This window comes from Camellia sinensis, chromosome 8, assembly GCF_055761805.1.
Source record: "Camellia sinensis isolate YWXY chromosome 8, ASM5576180v1, whole genome shotgun sequence".
Lineage (NCBI taxonomy): Eukaryota > Viridiplantae > Streptophyta > Magnoliopsida > Ericales > Theaceae > Camellia > Camellia sinensis.
The window spans coordinates 142806967-142833233 of NC_138968.1; the positions used below are offsets into that span (position 1 = coordinate 142806967).

At 38.7% G+C, this 26267-nt stretch overlaps 2 protein-coding genes and 1 pseudogene across 2 annotated transcripts; 1 reads left to right on the plus strand and 2 right to left on the minus strand.

The window, feature by feature from the left end:
- Nucleotides 1-9360: 9360 nt before the first annotated feature.
- On the minus strand, nt 9361-10632 carry LOC114264289 (senescence-specific cysteine protease SAG39-like). The gene is made up of 2 exons (XM_028204893.2): nt 10047-10632; nt 9361-9953 (listed from the first exon to the last, which is right to left on the minus strand). Exons 1-2 carry the CDS (start codon nt 10477-10479, stop codon nt 9361-9363), a joined length of 1026 nt encoding a protein of 341 aa, XP_028060694.2. The 5' UTR covers nt 10480-10632.
- Nucleotides 10633-12649: 2017 nt separating this feature from the next.
- Nucleotides 12650-13702, plus strand: LOC114264282 (senescence-specific cysteine protease SAG39 pseudogene; annotated as a pseudogene).
- A 383-nt stretch (nt 13703-14085) lies between these two features.
- Nucleotides 14086-21217, minus strand: LOC114264277 (ketol-acid reductoisomerase, chloroplastic). Its single transcript, XM_028204883.2, has 10 exons — nt 20546-21217; nt 20360-20452; nt 18226-18291; nt 17985-18125; nt 16086-16313; nt 15880-15997; nt 15662-15801; nt 15370-15537; nt 15035-15190; nt 14086-14704 (listed from the first exon to the last, which is right to left on the minus strand). The coding sequence occupies exons 1-10, from the start codon at nt 20855-20857 to the stop codon at nt 14336-14338; spliced, it is 1791 nt and encodes a 596-aa protein (XP_028060684.2). The 5' UTR covers nt 20858-21217; the 3' UTR covers nt 14086-14335.
- Nucleotides 21218-26267: the final 5050 nt, after the last annotated feature.

A 26267-nucleotide genomic window follows, 5' to 3' on the forward strand; every position in this document is an offset into this window, starting at 1 on the left:
ATTCTTTTCAAAACAAGATGAAAACATGGTCTACTCTTACAACATGGACATGCATGTAACCATTTACCATGAATTCAACTCAAAACTCATTAATTCAACCATGCATGCAAGAAATGAGCTTCAATTCACCATTAATGACCCAAATCATGACTTAGTTCTACAATGAAGCATGAACCATGCAAGAACTAGTTCAATAGCATCAATAAGAAGATAAGATCCTTACCTAGAGCTTGAATTAGAAGACTAGGAGCTCAAATATGCAATCTATACTTCAATTCCTTCAATTCTCCAAGCAAAACCCAAGGTAGAATTCAATTCCTCTCACTCTCTCTCCTCTCTTCCCTCTTGGTCGGCAATGAGAAGGAAAATGGCTGAGGAAATGTTGTTCTTGGCTCAAGTATGTGTGTGAGATAGTGGCCCACTCAATGGCAAAACGGTAATTAAGTCCAACTCTTCAATTGGCTTATTTTAATCTAATTTTATCACACCTAATCAGTTTTCAGATACTTATACCATAAAATCACATTAAATATGAGGGTCACGTAACATCAATCGGTTTCTAGTTCGGCCGCCGATAAGGCCTTCAAATAGCAGTTTAAACATATAAACATGAACAGATAATCAGACAATCAAACAGATAGAATGCAATTAACTAACATATACTCAGTCAATTCAGTTTCAACTTCAGTCAGTCGGTTCAGTATTTCATTCAGTTCGATTATCAGTTAGTTATCAGTCATTATCAGCTTCGTTTAACAGTAATCGGTGATTAACGGTAATCAATCGGTCATAAATCAGTAAACAGTACGAGGGTTGTTACAGTCTCCCCTCCTTATAAAGAGTTTAGTCCTCTAAACTCGAGTTACCTTCATTCTGGAAGAAAACAGGATTCAGTGGAAACAGTTCAGGATATCGTTTAGCCATGTCATCTTCCCTTTCCCAAGTGGCATACACGCCACCATGGTTCTGCCAGTCAACTTTCACTAACGGGATCTCTTTGTTCCTCAGTTTCTTGATCCGTCGGTTTACAATCTGTATAGGTCGTTCCTCGTAAGTGTAGTCATCACTCAACACTACGTGGGTAGGCTCTATTACATGGAAGGGATCCCGGAGATAGTCTCTCAACATAGAAATGTGGAAGACGTTATGCATGTGTTCCATTTCAGGAGGGAGCGCAACTTGATACGCCACCGGATTAATTTTCTCAATAATCTCATAAGGTCCGACGTATCTCGGTGCTAACTTGCCTTTGACTCCAAAACGAGTCTGGCCTTTCATTGGTGTCACTTTCACAAAAACGTGATCACCCACTTCATACTCTCTGTCCCGTCTTCTGACATCTGCATAACTTTTCTGTCTACTCTGTGCAGTTTTCAATCTTTGCTGTATCAGTTTCACTTTTTCAGTTGTTTCATATACAATCTCGGGCCCAAGCAAAGGCCCATCTCCAACTTCTGCCCAGCAAATTGGAGATCTACATTTTCTGCCATACAATGCCTCAAAAGGCACCATACCAATACTCGAATGGTAGCTGTTGTTGTAGGCGAATTCAGCTAAGGGCAAATGGCTTTCCCAGTCTCCCTGAAAATCAAGGACACACATTCTCAGTAGATCCTCCAGAGTTTGGATGGTCCTTTCAGATTGGCCATCTGTCTGAGGATGATAGGCACTACTCAGCCTCAATTCAGTACCCAATGCAGTCTGTAGGCTTTGCCAAAACCTCGATGTAAACTTCGAATCCCTGTCAGAAACAATAGACACAGGCACTCCATGCAGTCTAACGATTTCATCAATATAGATAACAGCCAATTTGTCCGCATTATAAATCGTCTTGACAGGTAAGAAGTGAGCAGATTTGGTTAGTCTATCAACAATAACCCAAATTGAATCCATACCTTTTCTGGAGCGAGGTAACCCAACGATAAAATCCATCGTGATGTGCTCCCATTTCCATTCCGGTATGGGTAAGGGTTGCAGTAATCCGACAGGTCGTTGATGTTCAGCTTTGACCTGTTGGCAATGAAGACATTTGGATACAAAATCAGCAATTTCTTTCTTCATTCCCGGCCACCAGAAATTCTATTTCAGATCTTGGTACATTTTCGTATTCCCCGGATGGATAGACAATTTCGAATTGTGGCCTTCTTGCAGAACTCTTCTTTTCAGTTCAGTATCATTCGGTACACACAGTCTTTCTTGAAATTTCAGTACATTATTCTCAAATTTGAATCCCGGTCTCGGTTTAGATTCTCTTTCCTCGATGATCTTCTTCAAGAAATCGTCCAGTTGCTGTTTCTCTTTAATTTCCTCAATCAGTGCCGGTTGAGCAGAAATAGCAGCTAAGGTTCCACCTTGTTCCTGTAAAACAATTTCAATTTCAGATTTTTCAAGGTCACAAAGCAACTCTTTCTGTCCTGTAAGCAAACATGCTAAGTTTCCAATCGATTTCCGGCTCAATGCATCGGCAACGGTATTGGCTTTTCCTGGGTGGCACAAGATTTGTAGGTCGTAATCCTTTATCAGTTCTAGCCATCTCCGCTGTCTCATATTCAGTTCTTTCTGTGTGAAGAAATACTTCAAGCTCTTGTGGTCGGTATATACTTCACATGTTACCCCGTACAGGTAGTGACGCCAAATTTTCAGTGCAAATACTACTGCAGCAAGTTCCAGATCATGGGTCGGGTAATTCTTTTCATGTGGTCTCAGTTGTCGGGAAGCATAAGCTATAACCTTCCCATTCTGCATTAAAACACATCCCAAACCCTTATGAGAAGCATCACTAAATACAGTATAACCATCCGTACCTGAGGGTAAAGTCAAAACTGGTGCAGTCACAAGTCGAGTTTTCAACTCCTGGAAAGCAGATTCTCGTTGGTCGGTCCAGTCAAATGATGTCCCCTTCTGAGTTAACTGAGTCAATGGTAGGGCAATTTTGGAGAAATCTTTGACAAATCTTCTGTAATATCCAGCCAATCCCAAAAAGCTTCGGACTTCAGTCACATTTGTTGGTCTAGGCCAGTTCACCACAGCTTCAATTTTCTGCGGATCAACAGAAATTCCATCTTTGCTAACAACATGCCCCAAAAACATAACATGGTCAAGCCAAAATTCACATTTAGACAGTTTAGCATACAGTTTCTGTTCCCTTAAGGTTTGTAGGGCAAGTCTCAGATGATGTTCATGCTGTTCTATACTTTTGGAGTAAATCAATATGTCATCGATAAATACAACAATAAAGTCATCAAGGTACGGTTTAAAAACTCTGTTCATGAGGTCCATAAAAGCAGCTGGTGCGTTCGTGACTCCAAAAGGCATAACTAGAAATTCATAATGTCCATACCTTGTTCTAAAAGCAGTTTTATCAATGTCTTCCGGTTTAACCTTCAGTTGATGATACCCCGATCTGAGATCAATCTTAGAAAACACTTGTGCACCCTGTAACTGATCAAATAAATCATCAATGCGTGGCAAAGGGTATTTGTTCTTTACAGTTACCTTATTCAGTTCACGGTAGTCAATGCACAGTCTCAGTGAGCCATCTTTCTTCTTGACAAACAAAACAGGAGCACCCCATGGCGAAGTGCTAGGTCTGATGAACTTTTTATCTAACAGTTCTTGCAATTGCACTTTCAGTTCCTTCAGTTCAGTTGGAGCCATTCTGTAAGGAGCTTTAGAAACTGGTTGTGTTCCGGGAATCACATCAACGGTAAATTCAATCTCCCTATCAGTCAAATCTCCTGGAAGATTATCTGGAAAAACATCTGGAAATTCCCTGACTATAGGAATACAATTCACATCAGTTTTAACACTATCATCAGTAGACACAGTCAGTACAGAACACAGATATCCTTTACACCCCTTTCTAATTAATTTAACAGCTTTCACTGACGAAATCAAATACGGAGGAGGTACTACTCCACTCCCATTAAACACAAATTCAGGCAAACCAGGTGGACGGAAAACAACTTGCTTGGTCACACAGTCAATAGTGGCATGATATTTTTGTAACCAATCCATCCCCAATATTACGTCAAAATGATCAATGTTCAATGGCAGTAAATCAATAAACAGATGCATATCCCCAACAATAATTTCACATGCGGGGTACATATAAGCACATGTCATGGATCCCCCTACGGGTGATGATACGGCTAGCAGATAGTTCATGGGTTCTAAGGGTCTATCCAATTTCCGTGAAAAAGCATATGATACATAAGAATGCGTAGACCCCGAATCAATCAGTACATATGCATTTTGAGTACAGATAGAGAGAATACCTGACACAACGGTCTCGGTATTCTGCACATCTCCCGGTACTAGTGCGAACACTCGGCCTTGCCTCATAGGCTCTTTCCCGGTAGCTTTAGGGTTAGGCTTTGGTGGAGCATTTGATACTGCTGCGCTTGGTGCAGCTTTACCACTGGCTTGTGGAGCAGAGGGGCAGTCTTTAACCATGTGGCCCACCTTGCCACACCTGTAACAGGCTCCAGATATTCTGTAGCAAACCCCTTTGTGCTTCTTGCCACATTCAGAACAGGGTGGTATGAAACCACTCCCTTGGCTGGGGCTAGTTGTCAACCCCGTATTCTGTTTCTTGTTGGCTGGGTTGTGCTTGCCTTTCTTAAATTTGAAACTCTGCCTTTTTCCATGCCATTCAGTCGTTGGTGTTTCAGATTGTTTCACTGCTGCAATGTTCGACTCGGCCATCAATGCCCGGTCGAGAACACCCACAAAAGTCGGTAATTTCAAAACATTTATCCGGTCAAGTATTGCCACATTAAGGCCACCTTCAAATTTTCTGGCCTTCTTATATTCAGTATCCACCATGTGCGGTGCATAACGGGCAAGTTCAGTAAATTTGGTTTCATATTCTGCAACGGACATTGTGCCCTGCTTCAGCTGTTCAAATTCGGTCACTTTTCTATCCCTGACACACTGAGGGAAGTACTTTTCAAAGAAGGACTCCTTGAACTGAGCCCAAGTCATAACAGTGTTTGTTTCACGGATTAACATCCACCACCTTCTAGCTTCTTCTTGTAAGGTGAAGGTAGCTAACAGTACTTTATTCGCTTCAGAGCACGGGAACACCTCAAATAATTTCTCTGTCTCAAGCACCCACGCTTCAGCTTTTAACGGTTCAAGGCCTCCCTGGAAGGATGGCGGTTTCATCTTACTGAATTTATGGGTGAGAGCAATAATATCCCCATCATCCGCATTCGCATTAGGTTCCGGCTGTACCGGAGGAGGAGGAGGAGGAGGCTGTTGGTTCTGTTGTTGTTCCAGTCTAGCAGTTATCAGTTCTATCATTCTTTCCATTCTTTCCATTCTTGCCTCTGTAGATGAGGACTCAGGTTCATTTGCATTGTCCATTTCACTATAAGCAGTTATAACAGTTTTAAACATAAGCAATCATTTGTTTCATAGTTTAACACATTAACAGATATTCAGTCATAACATAGCCACACACTTTTCAAGTTCATGAGATGTCCTAATTACTTTTTCTAGGACCCCCTATAGCTCATTTGGACACGTGTGTGCGGTATAACTCGTGGTAAGTATCGCTCTGATACCACTCTGTCACGACCTAAACCCGGCCCTATGGGTTTAGCACCGTAACCGGCCAGTAATCCGAGATTACCGAAGGCCTGCTGAACAGTAATACAGTGAAACAGAGTACAGGGCCTGGCGGAAGCCAATACAGTAAATAAATAGTGTCCATTGAGCTGTGACAGTCTGTATGCAAAAAGGCTTTTCATACATTATACAAAAACAGCACAGAACAGTATACACAATATTCACATCCACTTAACTAGGGACTCAACCCCACATAACAGTACAGAAAACATTCCGTCTGTACAACACAGTATACAAAATTAACAGTCACACAGTACAGGGACCTAATCCCTGTATAACAGTACAGTAAACAGTCAGTCTATACAAAACAGTGAAACAGTACAAAAAAGGGGGAAATTCTAAAAGACCCCTAAGCCTTAACAGTAGGCTCGGAACCTCGCAGTGAGGCACAAAGGCTGGCTTGACAAAACTGGAGTAACCCTGACGCCTCTAGCTGCGGTCTGGTGCCTGTACACCTACATACATATATGAGCAGTGAGCTAAAGCCCAGTGAATAACATAAAGCGTAAAGGGGTTTAGAATGAATGTCCTTACAGTAATGAAAACAGTTCATTTCAATCAGTAATTCAGTTGCTCAGTACAGTAAACAGTCATATGTGGTACATCCATTAGCATAACAGTAACAGTAGGTCTTAAAAGACTGAACAGTAATGATGGCCATCAGTCAGTAAACAGTAGTGGTTCCACAAGGAAACCGACAGAGATCTCTGTGACAGTAACAGTAACAGTAAACCGTAGATACTAAGAATGCCACGGTACAGTTCAGAAATAAAGGACATACATTCATTCAGTAAATAATACCAGTTCAGTAAACAGTTCAGTTCAGTATTCAGAAGATAATCAGTTGAACATATCTTTACACAATTGTTACTCACAGAGTTCTGGGCTACAGTATGCTAGAGCGTGTCTCCCCAGTTGCCAACCCTACACAGTTCACAGGTTGAACACACTAAGCTACACAGTTGGGAAATCTCATAACTTAATCCCTAATTTGCCTTGGTGTGTTCTACAATGATATCCTCATCAAGGTGCCTTAAACTAGGCCTAAGAATGCCTAGGATGGGATGAGGATGCAAAAATACACTTAGAAAACATTTCGCAAAGTTTGCTGAAAATAGGAGCCTCGCTCGAGCGAGACTTTCTACGCTCGAGCGTAAGTCCAAAATCAAAGGCTTCGCTCGAGCGAGGAATCCTTCGCTCGAGCGGTCTGCAAAACAGTAAAAGTACTGGATGCTGAAATTTTACGCGCGATGGTCGCTCGATGGTCGCTCGAGCGGAGCCCTGGACAAAGGTGCTCGCTCGAGCGGGGAATCCTTCGCTCGAGCGAGGAAGCCAAATCTGGAATTTCCAGATTTGCCTCCCAAGCTCAAACCAAGCATTCAACCACTCCAAACTCGACCTCTTGGGCCCAAATTCTGGAAAACATCATTAAATTCAATGTATAACAAGTTCCAAAGCTCAATTTATGAATTCAAGCCCCAAAGGTGAGTCAATTAGAACCATATTCAAACCCATTTTCAAGAATATGAAGAACATGCAAACATGCAAGGATTTAAACCAAATCAAAGCTTCAAAGCTTGTTCAAATGAGCTCATTCTTTTCAAAACAAGATGAAAACATGGTCTACTCTTACAACATGGACATGCATGTAACCATTTACCATGAATTCAACTCAAAACTCATTAATTCAACCATGCATGCAAGAAATGAGCTTCAATTCACCATTAATGACCCAAATCATGACTTAGTTCTACAATGAAGCATGAACCATGCAAGAACTAGTTCAATAGCATCAATAAGAAGATAAGATCCTTACCTAGAGCTTGAATTAGAAGACTAGGAGCTCAAATATGCAATCTATACTTCAATTCCTTCAATTCTCCAAGCAAAACCCAAGGTAGAATTCAATTCCTCTCACTCTCTCTCCTCTCTTCCCTCTTGGTCGGCAATGAGAAGGAAAATGGCTGAGGAAATGTTGTTCTTGGCTCAAGTATGTGTGTGAGATAGTGGCCCACTCAATGGCAAAACGGTAATTAAGTCCAACTCTTCAATTGGCTTATTTTAATCTAATTTTATCACACCTAATCAGTTTTCAGATACTTATACCATAAAATCACATTAAATATGAGGGTCACGTAACATCAATCGGTTTCTAGTTCGGCCGCCGATAAGGCCTTCAAATAGCAGTTTAAACATATAAACATGAACAGATAATCAGACAATCAAACAGATAGAATGCAATTAACTAACATATACTCAGTCAATTCAGTTTCAACTTCAGTCAGTCGGTTCAGTATTTCATTCAGTTCGATTATCAGTTAGTTATCAGTCATTATCAGCTTCGTTTAACAGTAATCGGTGATTAACGGTAATCAATCGGTCATAAATCAGTAAACAGTACGAGGGTTGTTACAGTCACGACCAGGACACGTGGCACCTCGGCTGACACGTCGGCGTCACCTTGCCACGTGTTGGTACTCAGAAAATATATCCCCACAGTTAGTGCTAATTTAGTTGTTTGTTCATTATATGTTTGGATTTCGAATTTGTGAAGGATAGGAAAAAAAAGTAAAGAGAAAACCAAAATGAAGTAAAACTTAAGGCTCCGTGAAAAATATTAGGGCAAAAAAGTCCAGGCATTAACACCTGTTGCTGCAAAATAAGATAATATTGGCACCAAAGTGTATATCAGAGACTGCCTTCAAAACCGTCATTCGCATGGTTTTGTAAGATCTTTACAAAATGTTGGCCTTGTTAACCAATTAGTCATCCAGAAGATAAAAGAGAGAGAGAGATGAAAACAAGTTCCTCTTCTCTCCAAAATGTTTGGGGACTCTAGTTTTCTCAATCTACGTACCTCACCAAGCTAAGTAATGGAAATAATGCCATTGTTAAGTTGACATTGAAAATTGAGAGACACTGCTCCTCACTGAAGCATGTGATAACCAAAAGAATCTCTTATTGCAAAAGAAAACTCACAACAACCAAAAGGGGTTACATTTAATTTTTACCATGGGACAGACTAGGGAACAATATTAATTTTCCCTAAAAGAGGTCCCCAGCAAGCAAACAATCATCTCAGCATGTCTAATCCAATAAATGTGGAAATGTCGAAGTGCTAACAAAGCTGAAATTGACGCATACTTATTCATTATCATCAGAGCCAGCATCGTCATCTTCCAAGGAAGCTTGTATGATGGCCAAATACAGGCAAGTTCAATGATGCACGAGCGATAGACTTGTCTTCTTCAGGTATTTCAATGTCACTGGCTTTGTTTTCCTATATACGCATATACTTCCGTTTAGAAGAGACTTAAATATGAGCAAGCAACAAAATCACTTCATTCTCAACTACATGAGAATTTCAATTAGCTTATATTGAGCAAAATCGTTATTCTCATACAGTTGAGAGAATGGTCCCAGTTGAAACCAATTAAAACTTTTTAAAAGATACCGTGAAATATAATGCCTTCCAATTACATTTTTTCCCCTCCAATTAAGTCATATATACTAAACATGCTCATAGGATTGCTATATCAACAAGTGAGTTCAAGGAAAGAAATTAACATATTGCCCATAATAATTGAGACTTTGATTAATTTTACATTGATGTAATATAGGAAGTACACAATTTTGCAATGGCTATAAACAACCAACAACTGAGAAATAGTAGAATTAACAAGCAATACGCATTATTCTACGTAGGAACTTCTTCATTTTTTAATCTTATGCAGTTGGGTATGAAGCCATCATTGCAATGCCACATAGACCTTCCTGAGCATTGATGTCTCTTTGCATCCTTATGTATCCTTGTTCACCCCATGCTGTGCCCCATGAGTTTTTAACAAGCCAGTATTTAGTCCCATCAGTAGCAGTCCCATAACCAATAGCAGTGACACCATGGTCTAGTTGAGTGCCACAGGTTCCTGTAAAGACTCCACTTGAATAGAATTGGAAGTCAGATCCACTCGCATCAATGGCAACAGAGATAGGTTGATTAGCAACAGCCTTAAGTAGTGCACTCTCACTGTTGGCAGGCACATCTTCATACCCAGTTATCTTAGCTGCATGGTTTGCTGCTTTGTTTTTGTTGCAAGTGTCATCAGTTCCCTTGTATGGGTAGTTTGTTTCAGTAGTCAGCCCATTGTTTTGTTCGATGAATTTAAAGGCCTCATCCATAAGACCACCCCCGCAACCTTGGTCTTCACCAGATACATCACAATCAACTAGCTCTTGTTCAGATAGCGAGATTAACTTACCAGTTGTTAATTGGTTAATTCCTTCCATGGCTGCCACAGCCGAAAACGCCCAACAACATCCTATATGTTGATAACAAATAAAAGAGTTAGAAAAAAACAAACATCATAGTCATTTTTCTTTTATGCATTGCGGTCTACAAAATTATTACTTACCACATTGGCCTTGGTCCTTAACTGGGGTAACAGCACCTTTCTTCCTCCAGTCCATGGTAGCTGGCACTGCTCTCACATTTTCATATTTAAAAGGTGTTGTTGAGGAGCATTCATGACTCTTGAATCTGTTGCGCAGTTTGAACTCTTCATTTGTAAGGTCTGCAAATTGATTGACCCCAAGCTTGTAAGGCTTGTTTGAAGCTTTGTTAAAAGATTCTATCATTTCCACGTTGGCCTTGAATATCTTGAAACGTTCCTCCTTCTCAGTAGTGTCCTTGTAGACACGGCCAAAGCTAGTCATCCATTGCTCGTGCCTCTCATACATTGATTCCTCTTGAAGGGAGCGAGATGAGGCTTGAGAAGCCAAAGTTCCCAAAATGAATAGCAAAGCGAAGAAGATGGATCGGTACAGCTGCTGGTTTTTGGAATCCATGGTTCTTCTGCTAAGAGGTAGGAAAGGAAACTGATATGTGAGTTGGGAGGTGTAATGAATTATGCATTGGTCTTGGGCTTTATATAGTGAAATATGATTTTGTCGCAATGCATACTGTTATTGTGGTTCTTTAAAAATAATAATAATAATCGTTTGCTCTCTGCGTGCCTTGTGAAAATGTTATGACTTGGACTCACCAAATTATTAGTTATGTTCTAATTCTGATTTGTATAGTTTATGGTTAAAGTACAATAATGAATTATCAATACTGCAAGTTAGTTTTCTCAATACTACATAGTTTTTCTAAAAGAAATATTTTCTATCAAAACAAACCAAGTTGCCTGTGTTATATCTGAAATATATTGATATATGACAAAAATTTCGTAAGAAACTTTAAAGGGAAAGCTGCCTTCGGATCAATGATACGAACGTTTTGAGGTCGTGTTTGTGAAAGCATTGCCAAAAGAATGATTTCTACCCAATCCTTACCAAAAGAGTTGTGGACTATTTCTTTTTCATTATGATTGATCTTTGTTGACTTGTATTGACTTGTTATTTTCTTTCATCACAGGCTCTTTCTTATAGCGGTTGCCAAAAAAACTTATTCAAAATTATGCAAGGGCTGTGTATCAAGTCAGTAGATCTCCTCGAAACTTTTTGAAAATGTATCTTTCAACTTTTTTGAGCTCAAAGCCGAAACATTTGTTTGACAAACGAGTCCATTTGGCCTTTCAATGTATATTGCATTAATTTTGTGATGCTTTGTGTACTGCATCTATGATTGTGCACAAGTCAGTTTGGATCGATTTTAGAAAAATATAATCAAAGAACCACTCTTGACAGATTAATAATTTTCAATCTGTCACCAACCCATCCATCCTCAAAACCAGGGAGTTGATTGAACATTGTGGTGGTTTTAAACCAACGGTTTGAATGGGTTTGCAGGCGGATTAGAAATAAACAAATGATTAATAATATAAGTGAATATGTCACCTTCACTTCTTTTTTTTTAAAAACAATTGTAGCAGAAATCATATGTTACAAATTAATATACAGAACAAGTAAGCGAAGAAAAAAAAAGCAATGAAAATGTGGGGCAAATGTCATCTGATTAATGGTATCAAGATTAAGGTGAGATTGTATATATTGCATACAGGCAGATTGGGTCAGTTAGTAGGCACGTTGATAAATTTTAATTCGCAAGCCAATTGACCCACCAATTTTTATCAACTCACTCAACCCAATCCGCTCACCTTTTCAAACCACATTGATTAATTTAGGTTAATTTGAATCAATACGTTAATGGATTGACGGGTTTTTTATCATATTCTCCTTCAGGACACACATAAAATCCTCTCAAACAAGTTGTAGCACACAATGAACTCATTTTGATTCATACATAAACTTGTTTCAAATAGGGTCCCATAGACAGAGTCCACGTGAATTTTTCTGAGCCTTTTTCCAAAATTGATAACTATTTTATCAATCTCTCCGTGCTGTGTCATTCATTCCAAGCACCGTTTTCATATCAAAGCCTCTCAAGACATTTTTGTTCTATTCTATAAAGACAAAAAAATTAAAAATTAAAAATTCCTAGCCACTTTCAATTTGTTAAAAATCAAATCAATAATGGATTTCTGTTGAAGCATTTATTATAATGAATTAAACGGCACGCTAAGAAGAAAAGTTCCTTAATTAATTCTTGACAAAACAAAACAAAAAAAGAAAATGCTATACAAACAAAAAAAAATTACAAATTTTTCTTACAAACTGACGTGGCATGGAGTGATACAACTTTGGAATGTGAAATGAGGCTCAACTTACTAATATTCTAGGTGACACATCAGTTTGTAAGGAAAATTTGTTTGAAAATTTTGTTTGGAAACACTTCAATAATAATCTAAATATCACATGTGAAATTCCTTACTTCACAACCAAATTGGCTAACCCGATATGTCCAAATCACAGCGTTTTATCAGGCACGTAATAAATCACCTAAACCAAAAATAGAAATAAAAATAAAAATTATATTATATAGTTGGACAAATTTCTATTCTACATAAAAGCTCATCAAGACCTGTATTGAAGGCTATGAACTGGCTAACTTATTTCATACACTAATCCTATCTGCTAGTAGTACTAAAAATGGTTTCCACAAACCAATTTCCAATGCGTCTCCTTGGCTTTCCTATTCATTTTGGGAGCTTTGGCTTCTCAAGCCACATCTCGCTCTCTCCAAAAGACATCTATGTTTGAGAGGCATAAGCAATGGATGGCTCTTTATGGACGTGTGTACAAGGGCACTGCAGAGGAGGATAAACAATTCAATATATTCAAAGACAACGTAGAACATATAGAATCTTTCAATAAAGCCGCAAACAAGCCTTACAAGCTTGGGGTCAATCAATTTGTTGACCTTACTAATGAAGAGTTCAAACTGCATAATATATTCAAGAGTCAAGTTCGCTCCACAACACCACCTTCTTTTAAATATGAAAATGTAACTGCAGTCCCAGCCACCATGGATTGGAGGAAGAAAGGCGCTATAACACCTATCAAGGACCAAGGCCAGTGTGGCATGTACTGATTTTATAGGTCACATTTATTTTTTTAGAAGAAAATAATAAGAAAAATGTTGAGATTGAGTGTTTTCTAACTCTTTATTTGTTACCACCGAAGGAATTACCCAATTGACAACTGGTAAGTTAATCTCTTAATCTGAGCAAGAGCTTGTTGATTGCGACACTAGTGGCGAAGATCAAGGTTGTTCAGGGGGTCTCATGGACAATGCTTTCCAATTCATCCAAAACAATCAAGGCCTCACTACAGAAACAAACTACCCATATAAGGGAATTGATGACACTTGCGACAAAAACAAGGCAGTAAACCATGCAGTCAAGATAATTGGATATGAAGATGTGCTCACCAACAGTGAGAGTGCACTGTTGAAGGCTGTTGCAAATCAACCAATCTTTGTAGCTATCCATGCGAGTGGATCAGACTTCCATTTCTACTCTAGCGGTGTCTTTACAAGAGCCTGTGGAACTGAATTAGACCATGGCGTTACTGCTATTGATTATGAGACTGGGACCAACTATTGGCTAGTGAAGAACTCATGGGTAACAAGTTGGGGTGAGGAAGGGTACATTCGCATGCAGAGAGATTTGATGCAAAGGATGGCCTCTGAGGCATTGCAATGGTTGCTTCATATCCCACCGCATAAAGTTGAATACTAAAGATAAATAACTGTAAAATAATAGATGTCGCTGGTCAATATGGCTTCCCCACAACTCTTGTAAAGAACTTGTGTATCATGTTCTTGGTACATTTATAAGCCAAAGAACCATATTGAAACCCTTTGAATCATGTTATTGATATATACATGTGGAATATGTTGCGTTTCTTTCCCTCAATTCACTCACTTTCAATACAATCCAACCTACAACTCAACAATTCATAACAATAGGGCCTTTGAAGCAGGAGCTGATCTAAGACTTCTAGCAATGAAACATCAAAATTGTGGGTCCCACTAAATTGCCAATCCAATCTCAAAATTATACCTTGAAAAGGTATGAATGCCTCACTTTCCCAGTGATACCTTCAAAATTATTGTTGCATAAAAGCATTACTCCAAATTTTATTTTCCCAAAATTACAAACACAGTTCATATTATAACGACTCGTTCATTCAACAGAAGCACAACACAAAGCAATTTCCAAATATAAAATCAAAAAGTCAGAAGTAGACCAGACAAATCTTTTACGGTGCTCCTACAATTTAAAGAAAACTTCTCCCTCAAACATCTCCCTTAAACAGAAACTAGCTACAGCACAAACTAAATGTTCTCCATCAACACCTAGTTGCTAGACTGGCGCAACTCTGGCCGAACAAAGTCAGCATCAGCAGGCACGGAGATGTCCACAGTAGGTCTCAGTCGAGCACAAACTTCCATCGCCCCATGCACGGGATCTGACAAGAAGTTGCTGATGAGGTCCTGGTTGATGGGAGCACCGTTGTCTACCGCCACCAAGGCTTGCTGGGTCAGAATGTAGTCAAAACGCGGGGCCCACTTCCTTGATCCTAGCCGAGCTGTAGTTGAACAGTTATCAACCATGAACGAGACTCCACGGGCATGCATGAATGGATTCAAAGAATCGACAGCCTCAATTACACTTTCGTTGATGATCTCAGAGTAGGAGTGTCCTTTCTTCCTCAGAACCTCAATCTGTTTTTACAAACATATAATTTATAAAGATTATGTCAGACCAAATGGTTGAAGATAACATAATTTCTCAGTGCATTATTAGTGCTTTACATTATAAATATCTTTCTTTTCACCATGTGAAGTTCCAGAAGAAAAAAATCAGACACGAATTCAAAAGACACCATTATTTGATTCACTATGACAGTGATCTATCCAATAAACCATGCTTCTTCTTTGACCGTGATTAAATGAACACTATTTTTAAAAGCAACCCTAGCAATTGAAGTACGGTGCATGGTGACTCCATTAGCAGTACACAAAATCAGCATACTAACGTGGAACGATGCTTACCTGGGCCATCATTAATGCCACATAGACACCAGCTGTAAAGGGACATAAAGGGCCTAGGTCACCTGCTGGACGTGTTGCTCGAACCCGTTCACCTACTTTCCACATCCTCGTCTGATCAATTTTACCCATTGGGAAAGCTGGCAACCCATCCTTTTCCTGTAATATTTGAGGGAGGTGGGGAAGCAATAGGCATTCAGCAACACAAGTAAGAAAATAACTCATATCACTAATAATTTTTTGCAACATTATAAAGAACACAAAGTTTCACAAGCCTACATATGACATAACACGCATAGTACCCTATTTGACATGTATGCAAAAAATAGAAAACATACATAAAAGCGACGCCCAGCCAGGACAACACTCCGGATCTCACTACAGCTGGCTACATCCTCATAGCACTCATATAATATATCCATGGAGGGATAGTAAGAGGCACTGTATGCAGCCTCAAACTCCCTTTTGCCATCTTCAGACAATGAATTATACACAGCCAACATACCCTGTTAGAGGGAAAAAAAGCAAGCAACTGGTTAGGGAGACATACTCGTTTTGAAAAGATAAAAAGGGTTTCAAAACTGGTAAAGAATCAGGGAACAAAATAAAATCCAAGATTTGGTCACTAACCTGAGTTGATATGGTCTTCGAAATATTCCCTGTTATGCACTCAACAGTATTCTTGTAAGCCAAATCTTCACTCATTCCATTTTCAGTATACCTTCTGAACAAGGTCTCAACAATTCCATGCACAGCACCGAGTAAAATACCTATGAATCAAAACAAACAGATATTGGGTATAGCATTGTGATGAATAACAAAATAAGAATGAAGAACACCACAAGCACCTCGCTCGCCAAATATGTCACTCTTGTATTCCTGTTCCAGTGTAGTGGCAAATGTAAAAGGGGAACCAAGGGCAACTGACCATCCAAGGGCAACATCAGTGGCCCTTCCATCAACATCCTGTCCACAAAGATGTTGAGCAGCTAAAGTCGAATGAAACACAGAGAGGCAATAAGAAAGCACAGAGGGTTTTGATATATATATATACCTGGTGTACGCCAAAACTAGAATTTATTCCAGCACCATTTATCTCCTTTCCTTGAACATAGAGTCTCCTCACAGACGGACCCATTCCCTTGGGACATACAGCTATCACACTCATGTTCTTGGGGAAATCAAGACCCATTGACTGCAAATGGCCAAGAAGAAACCCATGGGACAGCCCAAGTATGCTGTTTGGCTTCATGTGGGAGAATACTTTCTCATAATTATCAGCCTGCAATTAATATTGAAATTAAGAACAAAAGAACTAAATAGAATAAAGAACACAACAGACGCTAACATCTTGTTAAAATGTACAAATCATGTAACCCACAGCATTATATTTATCATTACTAGGCTTAAATTGACTACACTCCAACTAAGTCTCATAATCTTCTTATTATTATGGCAAGTCACTTCTTTTTCGTTTTCCCTTTCTTATTTTTATATTTGACAAGTCACTTCAACACCCCCTAAGGCACTGCAGCCTGCAGGCAATTAGTAGGTGCATGATTTGTTTATATTTACCTCTATTTGGCCTTCACTTGCACTGAGTTGTATTTCTTTTGCTTTTCTTCCTCTTTGAAGGATATCCTTAATCCTTCTTTCCATGAATTCCGTCATAATGATAAATATTCTGGCTTTTTTTTTTTTCTTTTAAAATAAATTATATGCAAGCCACTAATATCAATTTAAGATTTTATAGATCTCTCTAAATTAGACCTCATCTCGCATTCATATACTCCACTGCAATCAGGGCATATAATTGAGGAGATTCATTAATCATCACTTTACCTATTAGGGCATCCACAATGGGATGGCTAAAAAAGTGTATCAAGGTGTGTGTTATATGACAAAAAGTAATAGAAGTGGGGCCCAAAAATGTTTGTTAAGATGCGTTAAGAGTTTGTTCATTTTAGAGAGTTAGTGGTGGTGCAATGGATATGTTAAGGGGTGTGTTAAGATGTGTTAAATATATATATATATATATATGTGTGTGTACATAATAAATAAAATAAATAAATAATTTAGTTTAATCAAAAATTTCAAGCCCAAAATTAAATTTCAAGTCCAAAAAAAAATTCCAACAAGTAAAAAAAAATAAAATAAAATAAAAATTTGCCGTTGACCGGTCAATCAGCCAGACATCCGGCTGGTCAACCCGTAAGAACACAAACACACTCCCCTCCATTAGCTAAAACCATCGCTGCAGATAACAAACAACTTAACACACACACTAACCGATCCACTGCAGCACCAAACAACAAACCTTGCTAGTTAAAACTTACCAACTGACACTAACACTCTCCTTAGCAGCTCCACTGTGGATGCTCTTACACAAGGCACAGAAAGCAAGACTAGAAAAAGGAGAACTTGATAGCTTTCTGGATGATGCAAATTATTTTACACCCGGCATCAGGAGCAGCAGATTTTGCAGAATTAAATATCTTCTAGATACAGCATTAAAATGAAAGTGCAGAAGTTGTGAATTCATAGATCATGTTATCTCTTAAACCCCAATAGCATCAAAGGCAGGTTTAGGAAGAAGTATTCATTAACTTTAATGCTATACTTTTATTTTGAGGCACAAAAAGCAAGAACAGAGAAACTAGTAATATTTTTTGTATGTAGTGATTTCTTGTACATTCAGCAATAGAAATAAAAGATTCGCTAGACTTCAAATTTCAAGAGGACACAATTTCATATGCAGCATTAAAGAAGCACAAAAAGTTAGTTACAGTTTTAGGCTCATATTCTCAATTTTTCTTCCTTAAAACCCTGATAGCTGCAATGGAAAAAGCATCGGAATGTATAACCATAAGCTTTTTTTTCCCAAATTAGTTGGGATCTCTGAGAATTTATAACCATGTAGCAACACATCACCACAGCAGTACGATCTACAAACCTGTGCTGCATCAGAAATCAAGAGCAGCACCAAATCACTGCCAGATATTGTCTCCCATATGTCACCAAGGGTTCCATTCTCTTCACTAAAACCAGCAGCTCGTGCCTCAGCAAAGGAACGAGAACCCTTCCTGAGGCCAATCTGTATTACAAAGCAAACACAACAAAAATGTTGACAGAGACCAATTCACAGAACAAAAAGGGGAAAATAAATATAATATCAGAAGTAATGCAAACATCACCTTGACCACAATGTCTGATTTTGCTTCTGCAAGAGAATCCCTCAGATTCTGAGCTTGAGCAGGGCCCTATAACGAAAAAGAATGATGTTTCTCATTATGTTAACAGATATCCTTATTAATGATGTTCATCTATTAAAATTCCACATTCAAGACAGCACCAATAAAATGAATTTAAAGTATGAAAATTCATTACTCCAACCAAATAGAGGTGAAATGTTGCAAATTTAGACAGAATTACCAACATATCCCTTCACTCACAACAATATATCCCTTCCTCAGTCCAAAATCAAATCAATAAAAAATAAAAACAAAAACAGGTCTTCTTTTCTTTTCTTTTCTTAATAAAATAGATAGCTCAGTTCATTTCTGAAGCAGATCACCATTTGTAAAAACACTATTATCCCCACTGGCTCAGAGAGAGAGAGAGAAAAGAAAGAAAAAAAAAATTCAATGTTTGTTCTTTCAAATTTGCAGATTCTATGAGTCCATTCATGAAAATTTACCCCCACCAAATAAAATTAAAAAATATATAATATCATGAATAGAAGTAAACACAAAATTAGAACAATGCTGCATTGCATAACAACGATATAAATTATAAGTTGACATCAAAAAGATACAAAGCTTAATGCACCATCTATTCCAATAGAACATGGAAAATGTTAGGATCATGAAAAGAAATGCATTTAGACAGATAATCAAGGCTGCACCATTTTATAGAGTTTCAAATAGTTGGTTAGAGAATTCACACAAGGCAAGTGTATGATGAAACTACATGTTTCTGATGGTGATACTATACACACAACATAAAAAGGTAAATAAACACATTTTCCAACTTCCAAAATGTTTTGTAATAAAACCTAATGTTGTGTTTGGATCATGGATTTAAATCGAAATTTGTAAAAAAAAAAATGGAAAAGTGAAAAGATGACAACAATGTGAATGAAATAAAAGCAGCTAATTTTTTTTCTCATCTTCAAACTTCGGCAAAAACACAAAACATGAGTTAAAAATTTGAAGCTTAGAGTTATATGTTGCTTGCGGCAAGGAGATATCTAAATTAATGTTTTAAAACCCAGACTGGAACAGCTGGTTCAACTGGTGACCGGTCTTAGCTTCGGTCCGAATCACCCATGGAAACCGTCCTTAGGAGAAAACCAGAGTATTTTTGCAAAACCACTTGAACCAGTGGTTTAACCGGTAAACCCACTGAACCAGAAGCGGTTCATCCTAGCCGGCCAATTTGGACAAAATTTCAAACATATAGTCAAATCTCCCTGCTCTCTTTTCATCTCTTGTCCCGGTCACTCAACTTGTGATCCTGCAAAATCCAACTCTCAGTCCATCGATTCCAGCAAACGACACAGCCAACAAAACAAGGCTACGATCAAAGCTTTCTCTTGATTTGGGACACAAGCTCTATCTCTCCGTTGCTGCCAAACAGCATTAGTGATGACATGAAGGCCTTGGGCAGCAAATAGAGAAATATGAATCACCTGGGAATTTCTTTGTTATATTTTTGTGCTTTGTTATAAGGCATGGGGAAAAGGGGCCTTTTTCTAGTGGTATTAAGGGCCATTGCCTTGTGTGTTGCGCCACTGGTGCTTTGTAAGTTGTACTTGCATAAATTGATTCCTCTCCTCTTGGTTGTCGCGATTAGTGTTTGGTTTTAAAATTTTCATTATTTTGTTAAGATTATTTTGTGTATTTAAGATTTTTTTAATTCATAAAAAAATATTAAAAAATATACATAAGAAATTTTAAAAAATATCAATACTGGTTGATCCTACTGTTGAACCAATAACCAGAGGCATTTTACACTTCATTGAACGGTCTAAGTGTCAGAACATTGATCTAAATCCTCCATTACATGGCTTAAGCAAGTTTATCCTTTTAGAAACAAGTATTTGAATTTCCCTTTTTCCAAATCTAAACAATATATATGACATTCATTTTCCTTCCCGTTCATTTTTTTTTTTCTCATCATGCAGTGTATAAACATCAAATTCTATACTGAATATTATTTTATTTTCCTCCAATGCCTGTCACTCTAAACTACAATACAATAATCGCATTGAAAAAAATAAAACAATAATAATCAGAAGTCTTACAAGATCAAGGTAATGAAGGATACCTGTGAACCCCAACCAATAACACCAATTTGCTTAATGCCCTTGAAGGCATCAGGTAGCAAAGGAAACAGATCCCTCCCTCCTCTCACAATATACTACAAATCCACAAACCAATCATCACAAATCCCATATATAATATATATAGAGAGAGATTTAGAGAGAGAGAAAGAGAGGAAATGGGAAAACACCTCGTCGTGACCAGCGAGAGTAATTTTCTCCTTGTTGAAAACTGAACTGTCGAAATCAAGCGAAGTCAAGGGCTTCATCGCGGGCGTAGAGACCATGCGAGCTCCGAGAGCTGAGCCCGAACCAACCTTATTTCCAGGCAAAAATCGAGATGCTTTGAGAGATTTCAAAGCTGTCTTCGAAGACGAAGACGAGAGAAACCCAAGATTGAGAGGTAGGGTTTTGGAAACTGGCTTTAGGGTTTTGGATGACGAAGATGCAGAACCACCGGCAGCAGCCACTGAGGCAGAGAAGGAAGTAGCAACCGCCGACATTGATGACTCTCGAGAAGAAATCTGCAAAGGGGAAAATGCGGCAAACGATAGGTGTCATTTTTATAGGACCCCTAAATTTGATATTTCTATGCTGCGCACTGTGCGTCGTGCGCACCTCTTTTTTTTTTTTTTTTTTTTGCAAAATTACTTTAGAGCTCTAATATAGGAGCTCTAATAGCTCTAATGAGAAGATAAGTCCCACCTTAATTTGATATTTGTGTCTTATTTTATTTTATTTTATTTTTTTTTTACTTTGACACATTATTAGAGTTCAAATTAGAACTCTATATTTAAAATTCTCTATCATTTTCTTTTTGGGGAGGCGTCTGCGTTACACCGTCTCCGTGCCACATGATCCACGAGCCTTTCAAAGCAGTGTTTGGTGAGATTTTAAGGCCGTGCATTTTGTAGTGCACCTAAAATGTCTTTTCAAACAATGATGTTATATTCATATTTGAAGAATAATGTTTGGGAGCACTAATTAGTGCTCTCACTAATTAGGTGGCAGTGGGTCTCGTCAGTAATGATGTGATATTTTGGTCTTGGAGTTATATTTTTTTTTTTTTTTACTTTTTTAATACATTAGTGCTATTAGTGGTGATGTTTTTAATGGGATGAATCATTGTTGCATATTTAAATATAATGTTTGAAATGAATTCTTAAATTATGTTTTCAAAATTTTATAAAAAATTCTGTCTCAAACGCGGCTTTTGAAAAAAAATTTCTCAAATTTGGTTTAACCGGACATCTCACCGGTCGTTCAGTCGATTGATCGAAACAGTGTAATTTTTTTTTTGGCAATTAACATATGTTAATTTTTATATATTCAAAAAAAATATTTTCTAAATTTTTAAATTTTTTTTATGTGTTTTAATAAAATTTTGAATTGTATGTTTAATTATGAGTTATAAGTTTTTGTATCAAATATCATGTCACATCAAGAAAAATTTCATTCAATTCAAAACTCTTTCACCAAACAAATTTTCTACACTCAAATCATAATTTCAAAACTCACAAACTCAAAATACAACTTGTGTGAGTCGATTTCTGACCACACTGCTAAACTAGTATTCAGCTAGAGAGCACTAGCAGAATAGATTAAGCTCGAATGACCTGTCACAGAAAGAAAAGATTCCGGCGGTGGTTCATCTACCCAGGGGCACTCCGACGATCAAGTCAGTTATCTCTCAAAGATAGCAAAAGTGTTTAACTCATTATTCAGAACATAAAAAATGTACCTTAGACCCCATGAGGGTGCCTCTCTTTTATAGCCAACACAAACCCAATCCTATTAGAAGCCTAACTCCAATGGATTATGTCTTAATGTTAATCTTGGACTCCCAGTTAGATTGGGATAAACTCTCTATGAGTCTTATCTTTACCCAGACTGAAGTCCTCCCCAATTCTTGGACTCATGTCCCTTATCCAAGGACCTTGGATTCCGGTATTCTCACAGATAACCTCGGCCTAGCCGAGATTACCTCGGCATCATGTCCAGGACACGTGGCACCTCGGTTAACACTTCGGTGCCACCTCGGCTACGTGTTGCCATTCAAAATTTATGTCCCCATAACTGCCCCCCTAGGTTCTATTACCTTGGCATCCTGAGGTGATGGAACCTATATCATTTCTTCCACCTAGCACGTCGGCTAAGCTCGCTTTATCTTTCATTACCGAGGTCATCATTCGTTCCCCTCATATGACCAAGACCTATGATCTATTTTCATCAATGCCTTAGAACAAATAACCAAGTCTGTTCAAATTATTTAGCCGAGATCATCCTCCTAGCCGAGGTCTTTGCTTTATTAAACCAAGAACTTTAAGAGTTTCAACACGCATGTAAGCTGTCACGCACAATACTTCAACCGTTTCTGCCACGCATCTTTCCCTTACTGGATCGTACTTGACACGCGCCTTTAAGTTGCCTTTCGTCTGCGTGCGCCGTCTGACAAGCACGTCGCCCTAGGCACATTGATTGTAATTTTGCCGTCATTTTGTGGTTTTGATCAAAACCACTTCTCTCTCTTCATCTTTTCACTTTTGCATCCTCAACTTCATGCTAACTTTCTCTCTCTACTCTCCCAAATCCACCATTGTTTCAAGCTTTCAAGCTCTGCAATCACTGTGTTCACCTCATCCGGTGAAACTTTTGCTACCCTTCTCTGATTGTTACCATCATCTGACTTTGGCGTACCTCACACCGGCTTCATTCTCTTCGGTGAGTTATTTCTGTCCCCTTCGTTTCAATTTCTTGTTGTACTTCAAAGAACTCTGCTGCTTTTGTGAACTTGCTCATGTCTTTGATCGTTTAATTTGTATCTCGATTTCCACCATGTATTGAGCATGTTTGCTTCGTGATTTTGTTTTTGCCTAGTCCATTCTTGAGTATATACACACTGCTTACATATTTGTTGATTTTTGCCACTGTTCTTGGCCTTACACATCTACACAAACTTTATCACTATTCTTGATTCTGAATCATTGTTCTTTGTTGTTGTTTTCTGTGTATTTTTCAGATTCTTGCCTTCAATCTTTATTTGCCTAGACTTAGGTTTGAGATTTGTCGTAGAACTCACGAATCTTAGGGAAAAGTGAAACGAATTCCCTTTAGATCCTCACAAATTCTTACCCCAGCACACATTTAGGTTTTAGCCGAGGTCCCTTAAACCCCTACAAAACACTTTCTTCTAAAATCCAATACTTTCCCCCCAAGCCGACGTCATGGGTATGTGGAGATATACGGTAGACACCCCAACTAAGTTAGAATATTTCATACAGGAGTTTTCTATCCCGGCCGACGTCCATCTGAGGTTGGCTGGGAAGGATGACTCCATCATGCCCACAGTCGACTCCATGCCCTTCCCAATTGTAGCTTTTATAGGGGGTGTTTGGTGGGGCTTTTTTGAGCCAGCTTATGGCTTCTGGCTTTTAAAAAGTTATTTTGGACTATTTTGTTAAACTTATTTCAAACAGCTTCTGATTCTAACAACTTATTTTAAATCAAAAAAATTGATTCTGATAAGCTGCTCACCCCTTGCTTCTGATTATCAGCTTCTGCTGTGGACATGTTAATTCACAGTTATTTTATTTTTTATTTTTTTAAAAATAGAAAAAGACCCAAATGGACTATAAAATATTATTATTATTTTTTATGAAAAATGTAGACAAATAGTGAATAATAAAAAATAAAAAATAATTAAAAAAGTTACTTCACAGCTTATTTAACAAACACTACACAGCAACTTAAATCTATAATCCAACAGTTATACCAAACAGATTAACAGCTTCTGATTAAAGTCATAATCTATAATCTGTTAAGCTATAATCTATAATCCGTTTTAACAGCTACACCAAACAGCACCATAGAGTGTGGACTCAGACTTCCACTTGACATCCTTTTCCAAGAAGTCCTCCACTATTATAAACTTAACCCAATGCAATTAGCCATTAACTCTTACAGAGTCATCAATGGTATCATAGCCTTAGCTAGCCAAGAAAAAGCTTGGGTAACTTTAGCCGACATCCAATACTGCTACACCATGTGTGGCCTCAAGTTAGAAAAAGGCTATATCTACTATCTCAAACCAAGGTCCACAGAATACAAACTTGTTGCTGACCTCCTAGACTCCAATAAGGGAGCCGGGGACGATTACTTCATTGTCTCGGGCAATTGGGAGTTCGCTCCAGAGAAAGACCTTCACCTCTACCCTCTTAGCCGAACAATATTCATAGAGGGTGCACGTGTCTGGTCCCTCGCAATGTGTCAACATATTGTCCGCTTTGGGGTTGGGCCGCTGTGAGCTTACCCTCTCATGGTTTTGTTTCTCCCCCTAGAAGAGGGAAAAAGGCCTGTTGACAGATAGAAGGGGGCCAGTACGCTTATAAGGTAGACGAGGAGTCCCTCTCGAGTCGATGTGGGATAGACCCAACATAACCCCCCAGCGGACTGGGCCGCGAACAGCGGGAGAGCTTGCCGGACGCCCTCCTTCTAGCGCCAATGCACATGTCTAGTCCCTCATGGTGTGTCAACATATTGTCCGCTTTAGGGTTGGGCCGCTACGAGTTTGCCCCCTCACGGTTTTGTTCCTCCTCCTGGAAAAGGGGAAAAGGCCTGTTGACAGATGGAGGGGGCCAGTACGCTTATAAGTGTCACGACCCAAACCCGCCCCTATGGGTTTAGCACCGTAACCGGCCAGTAATCCGAGATTACCGAAGGCCTGTTTAATAGTAAGACAATAAAACAGAGTACAGGGGCCTGGCGGAAGCCAAAACAGTAAATAAACAATGTCCAATGAGCTGTGACAGTCTATATACAAAAAGACTTTTCATACATATATATATAGCGCAAAACAGTATGTACAACATTTACAGTCGATCAAAACAGGGACCTAATCCCCGTTAGACAGTACAGTACAGTGCTATCGGTCTATACAGTTATTACAAAACAGATACAAAGACAGACGGGGGAAGTTAAAACACCCCTAAGTCATAGCTTGATAGGCTCGGAACCTCGCAGTGAGGCACAGTGGTTGGCTTGACAAAACTGGAGCTTACCCTGGAGCTTCTAGCCGCGGTCTGGTTCCTGTACACCTACATATATATATGAGCAGTGAGCTAAAACCCAGTGAATAACGTAGTGCGTAAAGGGGTTTAGAATGAATGTCCTTACAGTAATGAAAACAGTTCGTTAATTCAGTATATCAGTCATTCAGTCATATGTGGTACATCCATTAGCATAACGGTACAGTAAACAGCAGGTCTTAAAAGACCGAACAGTAAATGATGGCCATCAATCAGTAAACAGTAGTGGTTCCAACAAGGGAACCGACAGAGATCTCTATAGCAGTAACAGTAAACAGTAGTTGCTAAGGATGCCACAATACAATTTAGAATATAGGACATGCATTCGCTCAATTAACAGTATCAGTTCAGAAAGCAGTACAGTTCAATTGTTCAGAAGATAATCATTTTGAACATATCTTTGCACAGTTGTTACTCACAGAGTTTTGGGCTACAGTTAGGCTAGAGCTCGTCCCCAGTCGCCAACCCTACACAGTTTACAGATTGAACACACACTAAGCTACACAGTTGGGAAAGACAATAACTTAATCCCTAATTTGCCTCGGTGTGTTTTACATCTATATTCTCATTAAGATGCCTTAAACTAGGCCTAAAAATGCCTAGGATGAAATGAAGATGCAAATATGCACTTTAAAAGCATTTTCAGAATTTTCAGAAAACAGGGGTCCCGCTCGAGCGTAGGTTAATCCACTCGAGCGGACATGCAGACAAAGGTTTCCGCTCGAGTGCAGACTCAACCGCTCGAGCGTACTGCAAAACAGTCAAAAGTGCTGGATAGGTGAAATCTACGCTCGATTGGGCGCTCGACACCCGCTCGAGCGTAAGACAC